Source organism: Magallana gigas, chromosome 2 (assembly GCF_963853765.1).
Source record: "Magallana gigas chromosome 2, xbMagGiga1.1, whole genome shotgun sequence".
Lineage (NCBI taxonomy): Eukaryota > Metazoa > Mollusca > Bivalvia > Ostreida > Ostreidae > Magallana > Magallana gigas.
In genome coordinates this window covers 8262788-8279108 of record NC_088854.1, presented here as the reverse complement: position 1 = coordinate 8279108, position 16321 = coordinate 8262788, and the positions used below count along the sequence as shown (strand labels likewise).

Sequence of the window (16321 nt, the reverse complement as noted above, 5' to 3'; positions counted from 1 at the left end):
AAAAAAAAAAAAAAAAAAAAAAAAAAAGGGGAAATTAAAGTTTCCCAAAATCTTCAAAATCCTAATCCGTGGTGTGGGGGGAGGGCGAGGGGGCGGGGGGGGGGGGATGGGGGGGCCGAGTATATAACTTCAATTTCACTCCTCATTTCCCTACTTTCATATCAATTTCTTACCGTGATGCTCCCCAAAAAAGTGGGGGGGGGGGGGCAACTCCATGTTAATTCAATTTTATCTATGTAAATTTCAAAACAATGCAATGCGTTGCTGCGAGAAAAAGTGGGGTGCCCAGGCCCCCCCCCCCCCCCCCGCCCCCCCCCCCCCCCCCCCCCCCCCGATGCTACGTGCCTGGATAGTATAAGTTTTAGGCAATAAAAAGACCATTAGTTCCTTAACTTTAGTGGGATATGATTGAATGATAGTGTCTATAAGTCTCGTTCAACCAGACGCTCGGCTGTCTCCGTAAATCTCCAACGAGCAGAGACATACGGAGACAGCCGAGCGTCTGGTTGAACGAGACTAAGTGTCTCCCTGTCGTTATTTTTCCGGAACAAAAACGTATCCGGTTTTATGCATATTTCAAATGTTGAATATCCGACTTTTGTTGGTACAGCATGCCTGCAAAATCGAAATCAAATCGTGTCGAGTTTCACGAATGTGTTAAGTGTCATTGTATTGTTCATAGTAAAGATTTAAGTACACACGTTAGCGAATGTTCTGGTGTTGAAAATCACACACTATCGCATGCATATGTTAAGGATGCAGTGTTTCATGGTGTTGTTTCTGTCGCCACGGGTAAGTAGCAATCTTATCCTGTGCTATCATTCATATATGTAGACAGTAAATGATTATGATCCAATTTTTGATGATTTCCCGTGATTGCTCTGTTTGTATCTTTATAACATCAACAGTAGAACCATCGGTTCCGAAAGCCACTAAAAAGGATGTGGTCCTTGTCCATCCCTCTGTGATGAGTTTATGTGGACTCTCCATTGGTCAAGAATGTATCATTCAGGAGACACATGTCGGGTAAGTGTTGTATGGAATGAATATTGAGGAAGAATAAATGCACAAGAATATATTATTATTAATATAATGATAATTAAAAATAATATTATCTGAAATACATGTATGCTTTGTATTTCGATAGTGTAGAGACTATTAGCAATGAAAATAACACTGCTTAGATTTCGAACTAACACATTTTTATATATGCATATTGTTATTTATGAATGTCAAACCTACTGAACGGTATTAAGAATATTTTTCACCACACAAGATATATTTAATTTGAAGAATTGCTTGGCCTTCGTCCAGTTCTCCCTCTTCACAAGTCGCTTTGACACAAGACTTGATGACTTTACTCCACCTTGGTTCAGGGGATCATGTGACTGTACAATCCATTACACAGTGTCCTGTTCGAGCAGCAGAGGCAAGGCTCAAACCAAAGTAAGTAAATGCTGTTGGGTATACTGAAATCAGGGACCTTAATGCAGGGGTCTAGAATTACACTTTCCCTTTTCCCAGGGCAAGTGAAATGTCATATCTGGAAAGATAGTTTTCATGATAAACTTGCCCGAACAGAGAGTAAATAAATTTCAGGCTTAGTCAGCAAAACATTTTGAGTTCATTAAAATAAATCGTTAACAATAAACATCCATCTATCAGAACCTGCACGAGGTTGATACATTTCATTAATTCAATCTCTGAGACTCATCAATCGTAGCACAGTTGTTTGTATAATATTAGAAATAATCCAGAAAGACATCAAATTTTAAGAATGGCTTTAAAAACAATATATATTTTAACAAATTAATAAACAAGTGCAAGTTGTGATTACTTTTAAGCAGTTGATCAGTCTGCTTTCAATATAAAAATTATTGGACCAGCCGCAACACGACTCTGACATGAAAAAGTTGGCCTTTGCTATGTAGAAATATACTAATATGTTTAGTGAAGGATACAAACAAACCAATAGTGGTTGACTAACAATCAGGGCTTTAACAGGCAACATGTGATGAGTAAGGGATTTTAAAAGAAATGTTGTCCTCATCAATGGGTCTTGGGCACCATTATTGCCCAAATGTCAAATTGGACATATCGTAACATTCTATTATTAATTTTTTTTTTTAATTTTTTCAGAGATTGGAAACAATTCTATGAAGAAGAAGATTTTATCAATTACCTTCAAAAATCTCTTTGTAAGTAAAAGCATTTTTTTTAAAGAAGCATATTGATTAAATAAAAACCAAATAGTCATAAACAAAGTAAAGAAATCAAATTATGCTACAAAGACTTCAAACATGGTACAAAAATCATGTACATGATTGTGCGTATTATAATATATTCAAAGTGTAGCATTCCATTAAAGATTGATTTTAATTTTCAAATTGATTTTGATTTGTCAATTTAGATTGTAAGTGCTTGAGACTGGAAAGTGAGGTATGCTTGACCTACTTTGGGCAGATATGTCAAATGAAGGTCATCCAGCTAACAGTACAGACAGAGGATGCTGTTCTTTGTGATCTAAGTACAGACAATATCACTGGACTGACCCAGGGGGTGGACCAACTAAACCTGTCAGATATGAATGAATCTTCTGTTTCAAATGAACTTGACAGTCGAGACTTTTGTGAACATTTGAGCTCAACCCCAAACAGAGAGAGGCTAAAATCTCCCAAAGAGACTCCAGGAAAGGAATCCAGTTCTGTAGCAACAATAACCTCTCCCCAAAGGGTCGACGATCTGTTAAACAGTTCACTGTTCCAAACACCTGTCAAGCAGCGACCATGCCAAAACACTTGGGATTTTTACAGAATTTGTTCTACAACCAAGTGCTTTGTGGTGAGGAAGACAGAGGAGGCAGCTAAAGAACAGAGGAAATCTGGAGTGACCTTCCAGGACATCGGGGGGATGTCAGCACAGATAGCTGCCATCAGAGAGACTGTGATGCTTCCTCTAAAGTCTCCCCATTTCTTCAGTTCTTCTGGTTAGTTATCTGTTTTTTTATAGTTAAGATCAGAGTTGAAAAGAAAATTTAATATTTAAAAAAAGTAAATATTCCATCTATAATAGGTTGAATTTATTGTTTGCATTTGTATTTTTATGTACCAATATATAGACTTGTATTGACTAATGCAAGCAAATACATATGCAGTTTTTGATTGCAAATATCAAGCCTATATCTAATTTAGATTTTACAAACTATATCTAATTTTAGGAAGTTTCATAAAAAAAATCAAATATATTCACCTATTTACAAGGAGACTATTATTTAAAAGGGTATCTGTATAAAATTTAGACTTGCACAAAAAATAACTTGAATAACAAAATGTTATCAATTAAAAATCCAAGTTTAATAAAAAATTAGAATCTCTATGAAATTTTTTATATATTTTTGTCCCCCGCCGCAACGCGGAGCGGGGACATAGAAATGCCGGGCGTCCGTCCGTCCGTGGGTCCGTGCGTCTGTGGGTCCGTGCGTCCGTCCGTCACACTTTTTTGTAAGCGCTCTCATGCCTACAAATTTTGACGGATTTTCATTAAATTTATACCAATGTTTATACAACTATTACCTTGGTCAAGTTCGAAAATCAGCTTTGGTCGATACTTTTTGTTGGAGTTATGGGACTTTGACTGCAATAATGACTCTGTTTTATTCAAAAATTGACCTTGTAAGCGCTCTCATGCCTACAAATTTTGACAGATTTTCATTAAATTGATACCAAATGTTTATACCACTATTACCTTGGTCAAGTTCGAAAATCAGCTTTAGTCGATACTTTTTGTTGGCGTTATGGGACTTTGACCACAATCATGACTCCGTTTTATCCAAAAATTGACCTTGTAAGCGCTCTCATGCCTACAAATTTTGACGGATTTTCATTAAATTTATACCAAATGTTTATACCACTATTACCTTGGTCAAGTTCGAAAATCAACGTTAGTCGTTACTTTTTGTTGGCGTTATGGGACTTTAACCACAATCATGACTCCGTTTTATCCAAAAATTGACCTTGTAAGCGCTCTCATGCCTACAAATTTTGACGGATTTTCATTAAATTTATACCAAATGTTTATACCACTATTACCTTGGTCAAGTTCGAAAATCAACGTTAGTCGTTACTTTTTGTTGGCGTTATGGGACTTTAACCACAATCATGACTCCGTTTTATCCAAAAATTGACCTTGTAAGCGCTCTCATGCCTACAAATTTTGACGGATTTTCATTAAATTTATACCAAATGTTTATACCACTATTACCTTGGTCAAGTTCGAAAATCAGCGTTAGTCGATACTTTTTGTTGGCGTTATGGGACTTTGACCACAATAATGACTCCGTTTTATCAAAAAATTGACCTTGTAAGCGCTCTCATGCCTACAAATTTTGACAGATTTTCATTAAATTTATACCAAATGTTTATACCACTAATACTTTGGTCAAGTACGAAAATCAGCTTTGGTCGATACTTTTTGTTGGAGTTATTGGGACTTTAACCACAATCATGACTCCGTTTTTTTCCAAAAATTGATCTTGTAAGCGCGCTCATGCCTACAAATTTTGACGGATTTTCATTAAATTTATACCAAATGTTTATACCACTAATACCTTGGTCAAGTTCCTAAATCAGCCTTGGTCGATAGACTCGATACTAGTATACTGCTTGACCGGCGGGGGACCCTGGAATTCTATTCTTGTAATATTTAAAAAGAGCATGTTACTTTACTGAAAACTGTCATACTACATCCCATTTAATGAAAGAAAAAAATCTTACTATAATGATGAATACATTTCTCAAATTATGAAAAGGTGAAAAAAACAAATTTGGTGGGATTTGTAATTCAATTTGTACTTGTATTTGCACCATGGACATTTCATGCAGGCATTACCTGGCAATTACATGGACGGCTTCCTTGTACTAATAATTTGCTCTATTGACTGTTTGTCATTTATGAATACGTATAACATTGCGATAAGAGTTCCATTGTGTTTCAGGTCTCCCGTTTCCGCGTGGCATTCTCTTGTTTGGCCCAAGTGGGACAGGAAAATCAATGCTTATTCAGGCGATGTGCAATGAAATGAACATACACACTGCGACTGTGTCTACCACGAACATCATCAGCAAGTAGGTCAATGAGTTCTGTCCACTTGCTCTTATTGGGGAAAATAAGAACATCTGACTTTGTAAGAAATGTAATCACCAACCTTTTTCTATTTTTTTTTCTAAATGTTTCAGTGAAGTTGTTGGAAAAAACATTTTCCCACACAAAACTAAATTAAAGATATTGCATGCCTCTTTTAAAGATTTGATTTGTGGAAATAGCCTGGAATTTGCTCTAGGGTTAGAAGTTAGTCAGATGGGGCTCAAAATAACTGATGGTGTGTTGGTCTGGGACCAGTTAATTCTTTTAGATCTTTTCAGTGCAATATGAAGCATGTTATTGAAACATGATTACTGCAAAAGCTTGCCCATCACTTGACACAATAAAACTTTTCAGGTTTTATGGAGAGTCTGAAGCAAGGTTAAGAAACATATTCAAAGAAGCAGAAGAAAGGTAAATATATGATATGACAGAGTTAGAATTCAGTGTTTAAATCTGACCAGGAAGGAACCATTCTATGAAACTATTTTCCATTTTCAGAGCTCCAAGCATTATTGTCATGGATGACATCGACTCCATGTTTGCAAATCGTGACAAAACTCAAAACGAGGCTTTACGTCGCCTTGTTTCTACTCTGTTGACCTTGATGGATGGAATAGTTTCAGTAGGTTTAGTAGAGCAAAAAAATAAGTTTACTACCATTTTTACTGCATTTGTCACAACTGGTCAGTGTATACAAGATGCCACATATAACCTACTACCTGTTATTATTTTACAAAAATAAAATATTAGTACAATGGTCTTATCCATTGATATTATTTAGTATTTAACGTAATTTTTTTTTCTTGCGAGTTAATTTGAGCTCAGTTATATATGATGCACTAATCCTTCTGTAGGTTTAACACTTCCAACTCAAAAATACATAAAATTCAGCTTAAAGTTAAATTAATCAGTTGTAAAAGTTCGGGAAAATCCACATGTACTGTATTTAGATCAACCTTTCTGACCTTTTTAATGATTGGTCAAAACCATCTGACTTGTCAGACAGAATAGAGCATTTGTCTTTATTCATCTGACTCCATCTGACTTCATATCTGTCTTATGATTTTCATATTTACTTGATCTGATTTGTACATGATGTAAATAAGGCTTTAGGATATTAAGCTTTGTTATTTTTGTTCACATTTGAAGGATGATAAATATCGTTCATTGCTGAAGAAAAGATATCTGCTGGAGTACTTACTGAAATCTTTTTAGCAGCTTACTGTATGTGATTTTACAGAAATCAAGCCCTGATAAATTTGTGATGGTTCTGGCTGCAACAGTTCGACCAGAATCTCTGGACCCTGCACTGCGTCGCCCCGGGCGATTAGACCGCGAGGTGGAAGTTGGAGTTCCTACAGCCAAAGAGAGGCTAGAAGTAAATATACTGAAATAACTATTGTAACAAGAGTTATTGTACTTTGCAAAAGTTTAGTATGTAAAAATACCATTTTGTGGAGGATGTAAAATTATTTATTTTGCTAATCATAATTGTTAGCTTGCATTGAGATTTCTTTTCAAAATTGCATGTATCATATATATTAGAATACTATATTTTTATTTTTCTCTCAATTATTCACATTGAACTTTATTTTTTTGTTCTTTTTTTTTTAAAGATTTTAGAGAAATTATTAAGTAATATACCGAACAGTTTGGGAGAAGATGATAGAAAGCAAATTGCGGACACAACACATGGATATGTTGGAGCAGATATTTTGTGTCTATGCCAACAAGGTACGTCATGTCTGGCAGAATATGAACAAAATTATAGGGGAATGAAACAATTGTTTGTTTGCCATAATTTTTGTTTGTAAAATATTACAGCCAATATTAATGCTATAAAAAGAGAAATTGAAGATGTTGGAAAAGGCACCAAAATTAAACTTTGTGATGTTACTGCTGCCATGACGACCATTCAGCCCAGTGCTATGAGAGAAATACAGCTAGAAATTCCAAAGGTATCTAAATATCTCTGTAAAATCATTTGAATTTGTAATAAGAAAAAGAATTAATATTTCCTTTTCTAATGCATTGAAAATTAACAGTTAAATACAGTTAAAAAAGGGGGGGGGGGGGGGGGGGGAGGCAGCGTTCAGACCCCCCCCCCCCCTTCCCCTTGAAAAAATTTCAATTTCTGTCAGTTTTGATTGCATGCTCACATAGTCATACTAGAAAGTTCTGTCACAGTGATTTTCACTAAATGTTTATGTGTAGGTTCACTGGTCAGACATTGGAGGTCAGGAGGAGGTCAAACTGAAATTAAAACAGGCCGTTGAATGGCCCCTCAGACACCCAGAGGCCTTCAGCAGGATGGGAATCACCCCACCTCGTGGAATTCTCATGTATGGCCCTCCAGGTTGCTCCAAGACTATGATTGCCAAGGCTCTTGCCACTGAGAGTGGTTTGAATTTCCTGGCAGTAAAGGTAGAGAGTGTGTGAGAGTGACGTTTGAATTTATGCTATGATGTTTAAAAGGGCATGGTCATGATTTTGGTCAAATTCTGTTTTTATTATTTTCAATGCTTTGGGAATGCATTTCCAATGATCAAATGAAATTTGAGAGTCAGTTTAATAGTTATATGCAAGATACAGGGCTCACAATTTTATGTCATGTAAACAAGGCTTGTGCCCTGTTTTTATTTACATACTGATAGGTTCAGTATACCTGTAAAAAATCTTTTTCAAGCTGATTCATCTATATTCTTATTCATTTTAAGCATAAATAAACAGTTCCTAATGTTCAACACATTCATTTAAGACCAATTCTTTGTAAGAATCAAAATTCGCAGATCACAGATTTTCTTCATACTTGACAATTTGATAAACTTTGGTGAGTAAGAAAGCCTAACACCATTTGTTTGTTGCTATGTGGTCCCGTTGCCATGGTAACCAAGGGTAAAGATGTAAAAATGGCATTTTAATGCTTATTGAAGAACATATTGTGAGTAATGTGCAGAACTTGGGGATTCCAGGGTAGAATATATTATTAAAAATAGTTGTCATTTTTCAAAGGGAAGAAAAAAATTCATGGAGAAACGCATATTTTTACAGCGTTTCCATGGTTACTAAACAGAAATTTTAAAATCTGTTTTCTTCATTCAATTTGAATAAAAAGTGCAGATCTTGGTTTTGGTTAACACTATAATGATTGAGCAATTAAGAATTTAAATATGAAAATTGAGAACCGTTGCTATGGTAACAAGCTTAAAAATAACTTATAATGAATAAATATTTGAAATCAAATGGTGAGAAAAAATAAAGTATGTCCTTAATTTTAATGACACTTGAAAAAAATCTGAAATTTTTTAAAAATAACTGCGGTAGCTATGGACTTTTCAAAAAGTAAGAATTTCTGTGTGATTTTTTATGCAACTTAATTTTCCATAGCAACAACACTTCTCTGTTACATAACATAGCTTTTTGTGGTATATATTGAAAAATTAGATACGGTATATTTTTACAAGTTCCAACTAAAAAAATTACAAAAAAATTCTAAAATCGGGAATAAAAGCATATAAAAATCATCTTAAATTTCTCAATTTTTCCTATTTTTTGAGCTTGTTGCCATAGCAACGGATGTCAATTTTCATAATAAAATATATATAGCATTGATATTGATATGGATGTAAAAATTTAACAGTTTCCCATTGCAGCTTTTAAAAAAACGCAAAAAAATGATTTCAAAAATTTGTAACGGTTTCCATGGTAACATTTTAAAAGTATTGGTTTCTCCATCAATTTTTTAAAATAATTAAAAAAATAGGACAAGGCTGTTTTATGTCTTTGATAGTTTACATTAGTGGGCAAAACCTTCCAATATGGCCTCTTAGGTAAGTTTTGCTATTTTTCCATCTTTAGCCTCAATTACTATGGCAACGGTTACGGTGTGTCCATGTATGAAATATAAGGAAAATTGCGTGGCCAGACCCTTTTATAAATCTTTGATTCTTACATAGAATTGATCTTAAGGTCTAAAACTGGAATTCTCACTTCAACATTAAAAAGTAAATAAAAGCTTTGTTTACATAGCAAAGAATTGTAAGCTCCGTAACTTGCTTAAAACTCAATGAATAACACTCAAATTTTGGTTGCCTATTAAAAATGCATTACTGAAGCACTGTAAACATTAAAATCGGAAAAATTATTTTTGACCAAAATCGTTACCATGCCCCTTTAAGTTCTAATAGCTTTCAAATGCATGGTAAAGCTGTTGCATTTTTAGATCAAATGCCTATTAAAGTACTGTGTAGCTAACTACATCAAGGCTTTTACATTTCATGACACTATGTCACAAGATGATGATTCAAATGTTTTGTTCAATTGTTTGTATTAATCGCTTTGGGTTGTATATCATCATAGCTCAGTGGTTAAAGTACCATAGATCTGCCTGGGATATTTTTCATATTTGCTTAATCATTTTAAGAAATCATTTTGTTTTCATCCAAACTTGCATTTTTTTTCACCTATTTGAATTGAATCTTTCTTATTCATCATGCTATCTTTCACAATCAAGTAACTTTCTACTGAGAAACCTTTTCAAGATGTAGTGAGCCACATTAAGCTTTCCAATTATTTGACATAATTTTCGAGTATATATTTCACCTTTACTCAACTACTTATATATCTTTGAAGAAATGAAAGTAACTGACAGCATCAAAATCACATTAAACCACATAGTTGTTTCCTGACTGTTAGTAGTTGTTTTTATTAAGTGAAAAGTGCACCCCAGTTAAAGAATTCTTGCTTGAATCTTAATCCATGTAGGAAATTCATCTTGTTAATGTAATGCTGTAATTTACTGAAAAAATTATGTAAATTAATGTAAAAGATATGTTTGCAATTCATCAATCAAATGAAATTTCATACCAGATGATTGTCAATTGATATATAGTGAATATTGATGTCATGTCAACCAACATATTTTTAGCTGGGAAAACATTTTATTGATTGCATAAGATTATACATGTATATTTGGTTTTGAGATAAGATGTTTAATTCTTGAATTTAAATATACATATTGTAAAATTTAAGCATGTGAATTTTTTCTTTTTGTCTATGTACATATGCATTTATATTGTAAAATGGGGAAGGGGGGGGGGGGGGGGCGGGGGGGGGGGGGCGGGGGGGGGGGGGTAATAAGAGGGTAGCTGTTGTTGCTATATCAGCTGATTCTTTTTGACCTTGCAGTGAAAGGTTAGTTGTCACACCAGATGTGACATTCAGCATGCCCTCTCATTGAACCTGAAATATAGGTTGAATAAGAGATATATATACATACAGGGCATATCAGTTGTTGAGTGATTGTTACTGAGATTCGTGACTAATTTTTATGAATGCTAGCACTGATATCTCTGCCAACAGCATTTTCATCACTTTTTGTATGATTTTGTCAGGCAAGTAAATTGTTTGTCAGCTCTACAAAGCAAGGACCTTTAGAATTTTGATTTAGATTGAAAAAAAAAAATCTTTAGTTTTAATTTGATTGATATAATGTATTTGATTTGGAAAAATCATTTACCAGGAGCATATTATTTATCTATCTATTGAAACAACGTCAAACAAACTGTTACATTCAAGATGGATGATCCCAGTATTGTCAGCCACATGTTTGCTTAGAGAAACAAATTTATAAACTGTAGCTATTGGCATCAGAAGTGTTATTTACACAGTGATTAAGTCATTCATCAAAATTTGTCATTGAATGCTTAACTCAGCAACCTATATGTATAATTAAGGTAACATTTACAACTTGTGTTGATATTTTATTTTAGGAAATTGCACCAAAATTACATGTTCTCTTGTTTACTTAGCTAATGTCTCTCTTATCATGAAATTCAAATTATTTTGCCCAACCAATTTTTTAAATGGTCAAGGTTCAATAAAAGTGAAATGAGTTTTTGAAGTCAATTGTTTCATGAATTATAAAAATCTTGTCATATATGAATGAAATAATGGGTAGCAAGTGTTACATCGTGTTACATCACAATGAAATTCTTAGTTATCTCCCTATAGCTGTAACCCTGATCTTAAGTTACATGTATACAATTAATCATATTCTGAAAAAAGATACATGTATATTTGAAAATATCTAAACAGATTTTGAAGCAAAATTAAATTGCAATTTCTTGAATAAAAAAGTATAATTATTTATATATATATATATTTTAACATATACATGTATGAATATGATTTGTGAATTTCAATGAATGTGTATATATAATGAACTTTTTAATTTATTGTTGTTAGGGCCCTGAGCTGTTTAGTAAATGGGTTGGTGAATCTGAGAGAGCTGTGAGGGAGGTATTTAGAAAAGCCAGAGCAGCAGCGCCATCTATTGTCTTTTTTGATGAAATTGATGCTTTGGCAATAGAAAGGGGCAGGTAATATGCATATCCTGGTCAATAAATGCTCAGGGATTATAGATATTTGATTAAGTTTTTGAATTTCTTATATTTTGATTTGAATTTAATATGTTTACATTGTATGTTGGTAAATAACATTAAAACATTTGCACATCCCAATTGAAAATCATTTTAAATGTGGATTCCTCTTGACTTATTGAAACTTAGTATAGATCTTTCCTTCAAATAAATAAGTCTGTATGCTCATTGTAAACTCTACTATTTTTGTGAAGAATGATACAATTGTAAGGCATTACAAGCACAACTCTCATTACAAATATGCAGGTTGTTCAGACTCTCACTGTTTCTGTAGCTCCTTATATTAGAATATGCATTTTATCTTTATTTTTGCATGCACATCAGGAAAAAATTGACACAAGTGTTATGTTAACAGTATGTTTCTATTTTTTAAGCATGTGTTTTTGTTTCATTTCATTGATTAAGTTCTTCGGGGAGTAGCAGTGTCGGGGACAGAGTGCTGGCCCAGCTTCTGACAGAAATAGACGGGGTGCAGAGCCTGAGGGATGTGACAGTAGTGGCTGCCACTAATCGACCGGATATGATTGACAAGGTCAGGGGGGGCCATCATTTTTGTGAAAGCAATAGTCCTGGTCCTGTTAACCTTTTTGTTGTTATCTCAGAAAAGTGCATATAGAATTATATTTACATTTTTCGAGTATTTTCTCTTTTATTTCTTATGAAAACAGATTATGATTCATAGCCCTAAAGAAAATGACAGGGCTGAAGTCTACATGAAAAAAATTACATAACCTGCAAGCATGGATTGTGTATTTTTCTGCAATGATCACTACCTTCATAGCTTCATGAATCACTAAAGAGAGCATTTTATTGTTTAAATATGATTCATGCAACTATGAAGGTAGTGATGATTGCAGAAAAAATACATAACCCATGCTAGAGTGTTATGTAAATTTTTTCATGTAGATTTCAGCCCTCATTGATTTAATAACGTTTTGTTATTAAAACAAATCTTCACAATTATCTTCACAATTACTGTACTTAATTGTGAAGATATTTTGAATTTGATGCTATTATGCTCATAATCAGAATTATGGCTATTGTCACTCAGGTGAGTGATGTGGCCCATGGGTCTCTTGTATTTGTTATACTAGTAGCTGTATGTTATAATAGCATCTGTTACAAGTCTATGTTCAATAACTGTACACAATCATGACCTATACTACAAGTCTACAACTCTATTTTTGTTATACTGGTAGCTGTACACTTTGCTTGCCTCTTTTATGACTCTATGTGTTATACAGCCTACTCCGGATATATTGAAATTCAGGGGACCATTCAAATTATTTCAATATATCCGTAATTCAATATAAGCGATATCGACTGACATGAAGCCGCCATTTTGTAAAAGTTAAATCCCGATCTTAAGTAAAGAAGAACAAACCCGAACAAATTAATTTGATCATCGTTTATCTAATGGATACATGTATTAAACATGGAATATTAGTCTTTGAAAGTTTAATTGAAAAAATAAAAGACAATCTTCAACCCATTATAATTCCCTGATTGTATTCTTTTACGTTTTGGGAAATAAAATCATCGGACTCAAATGCTTCAATCACTGCTGAACGATGCCTGAAAATAATTGTCAGCTTACAAGGGTTAATCTCAAAATCATATGCAATTTCAAATTTAGACTTTGTTTTCTTCTTAATAGCCATAACTAGTTCGTATCTCGTGTCCAAAGATAAGGTTTTTCTTTTTCTGTGGGGTTCCCATTTTAATTACGTCTAACCTCAATACGCCCGTGTGTGCGTGGAAAGAGAGAATTCAACAGTGAATAAATTTTATTTTGTAAAAGCAGTATAACAACACATAAAGTGTGAACTTATCAGTTCACACCTTTGTATATCAACAGGTCAGTCAGGCATAATTACTGTCACCAACCGTGACGACAGCCGCCAGGGAGTACTTCAATATAACCGTTAAAAAAACAACTCATTATCGCCTCTAGGGACCGATCAGTGGCTTCAATATAAGCGTTATTTCAAAATATCCGATTTCATTATAACCGTTATTTCAATGCAAGGAAACTAAGAAGCTAAAACAGGGGATTTATATTTATTTCAAAATAAGCTTAATTTCAAAATAAGCGACTTCAATATAAGTGGAGTAAGCTGTACATGTATTAGCTGTTTGTGCAGAGAACCTCTATTGTCTGTTTACTTTCAGGCTCTCATGCGCCCTGGGCGATTGGACCGGATTCTCTACGTCCCTCTCCCAGATCTGCCCACAAGGCGACAGATCTTCACAATTCATCTGAACAGGATGCCCACAGGAAGTACAGTGGATGTTGATAAACTAGTGATAGCCACAGACAAATACTCAGGAGCTGAGGTAATGAGCCATTATTCGCCCAGTAGAGGCATGTTCAAAAATCCAAGCATTCACCAAAATTCTCTATCTTTCTTACAAAATGTGTTCACTACCAGAAATTCTAGTTATGTTGAACTTGCCTTTGGCCAATGCTTTATGTGCAAGTCGGAACTTTATGAAAGGACCTATACTTCAGACAAGTCCAGTGTTTTAAAATATTTTAAAAAAACAAGCATTTTTTGTAAAAAATAACTTATCTGTGAAATTTACAGTTTGGGTGACTCTCAATCCCTTCTCCTATTTCTTTTTATTTGATAAAGTAGATAATAAATAGAGTTCAGTTGCTTTTTTTTTTTTGGACATGTTCATATAAACTGTATTTAAAAGGTGCTAAATGTTTTTAAAAAACTGCCACCTAAAGTACAAATAGTAAAAAATGATGAAACTGTTGCCTTGAAATAAACAATCAGCTCGATAACTAAGCATCTGATTGTGAGGCCAGAGGTGCTGGCATATAGAAAGATTGATCGTCTCAATTATCACACAAATCATCATGATGCTACGGAGTATCTCATCCGGAACAAGTAATCCATTTCGTTTTCTCATCATGTGTCTTCAGGGATTATAATATTATTATTAGGCCAGTTTGTCTAGTTCATAACTTTCTGAAAAAGTCAACAATAGTACTTAGTCTAGAATCAGACTTGTTTTTCTAGCTCATGACTTTATGAAAAAGACAATACATGGTATTAGATTGGAAGTTGTTTCCTAGTTCATTTAAAATATGAACAGCAACTTAAAAAGTTCACAGGGATATGAAATTTGTTGGTTATGTGATCAAATCCTGTGAAGCCCAAAGGGCTTCTCATAATATTTGAGAACGTACCAACCAAGTTCATATCCCTGTGAACTATACAACAATGCTGTTTACTACCTATATTTATGTTTGAGAAAGGCAAATTGTTCAAAACTATTAATATAATAGTGTTTTTATGTTTACAATAATGCAACCTTTGAACGATCTGCGCATGTGGGTATGATTGTGACGTCATGAAAAAGTTCACTCAGAATTGAATGTTTTTGCTATTCTATAGGTTCCTATAAAGAAGCCTACACATATTTGCAAATGTAAATATTGCATTATGAAAAAGTGGACAGTAATATTTGTATCAGGCTGGTTTTTCTAGTTCACAACTTAATGAAAAGATTATTAAAATACCATATGCATTTTTAACTATTTAGGTTTCTGCTGTTTGCCACGAGGCAGCCATGTTTGCTCTTCAGGAGGATATCCTCAGTAAGAGAGTGGAGCAGAGACATTTTGATAAAGCTTTGACAGTTGTCTCCCCTCGTATCAGTGATCAGCTGATCCAGTTCTATCAGAATTACCACATCACCAGCGGTCTACAAACAGTCTGAAAACCAAGCTAGACTCAGTTACAAAGTATATGTACAAAATATCCACAAAAATAACCTCTCTAGTGGTCTAAGATCTGAAAATCATGCCAGACTTCATGATAAAGAAAATCAAACCAGACTTCATGATAAAGTATCCACCAGACTACAAAGTATACACAATGGAGTCACCTAACCAGTGGTCTACAGTGTGAAATCATGCTTGACACCTTGATGAAGCCTTTACCAAAAGTATCCCACAAAATCCCATTGCAAGTAGTCCACAGACAGTATGAAGATCAGGTAATTATTGTTACACATACAACCCTTCAGTGAAAGATGACAAAGTAACAATGATATACTATAACATTGTATAATTACTGAATACCATTCCATCACCTCCTTTGACCATATAAGGAGGTGTTCAGGTCAGGTGATGAGAAAAGATACTAACTGACCACCTGTAATAGACTAATGTCATCAGTTGCTGGACCCTGTACACACTGTGAATGAGGTCTGTTCACACACAGCACAGGAAACTGATGTCTAAACATGATATTGTATTCGGAGTGGAAATGGAAACAAATACTCTAAGTATTACATACACACTTTTGTTTTAAATAAAACAGCAGTCTGTATGTCTTTGAGGAATAAAAACATCATGAAATCTTTTTAGAGTTGTCAAGTTGTGTTTTTGTATGAGGTCTTCTCAAGGTCCGATTATAGAACAGCTCGAAAAGGTAAAAACATTAAAAAAAATAGTTGTTATCAATGTCAAGTGAATATTAACAGAAAATAATGCATTGCTCTGGGTAAGCTCTCACAGAACGGCTCGAAAAGGTAAAAACATAAAAAAGTAGTTGTTAACAATGTGAAGTGAATTTTTGGGGGTAGGTTTTTGAAAATTTAATGCAAATATCTGTATTAATCATTGATAATCCGAATTGGACTCCACCCTACCAGCCAATAAAAAAAGATCATGCTCGTGACAATGGAACTGTCATTTGACGGACTTATAATGTTAATTG

The 16321-nt window shown here is 34.1% G+C and overlaps 1 protein-coding gene across 2 annotated transcripts; it reads left to right on the top strand.

Moving 5' to 3' along the window:
* The first annotated feature begins 514 nt into the window (after positions 1-514).
* Positions 515-15994, top strand: LOC105348739 (ATPase family gene 2 protein homolog A). 2 transcript variants are annotated; one of them, XM_066074830.1, is made up of 16 exons: positions 515-792; positions 909-1026; positions 1315-1446; positions 2140-2198; positions 2411-2986; positions 4994-5123; positions 5497-5553; positions 5641-5764; positions 6383-6520; positions 6759-6876; positions 6967-7100; positions 7357-7566; positions 11389-11522; positions 11988-12114; positions 13755-13919; positions 15141-15994. In XM_066074830.1, exons 1-16 carry the CDS (start codon positions 612-614, stop codon positions 15315-15317), a joined length of 2580 nt encoding a protein of 859 aa, XP_065930902.1. In that variant the 5' UTR covers positions 515-611; the 3' UTR covers positions 15318-15994. The 2 variants fall into 2 exon arrangements, with proteins under 2 accessions (XP_065930902.1, XP_011456601.3); XM_011458299.4 differs by having other exon boundaries at positions 516-792; positions 1294-1446; positions 15141-15993.
* Positions 15995-16321: the final 327 nt, after the last annotated feature.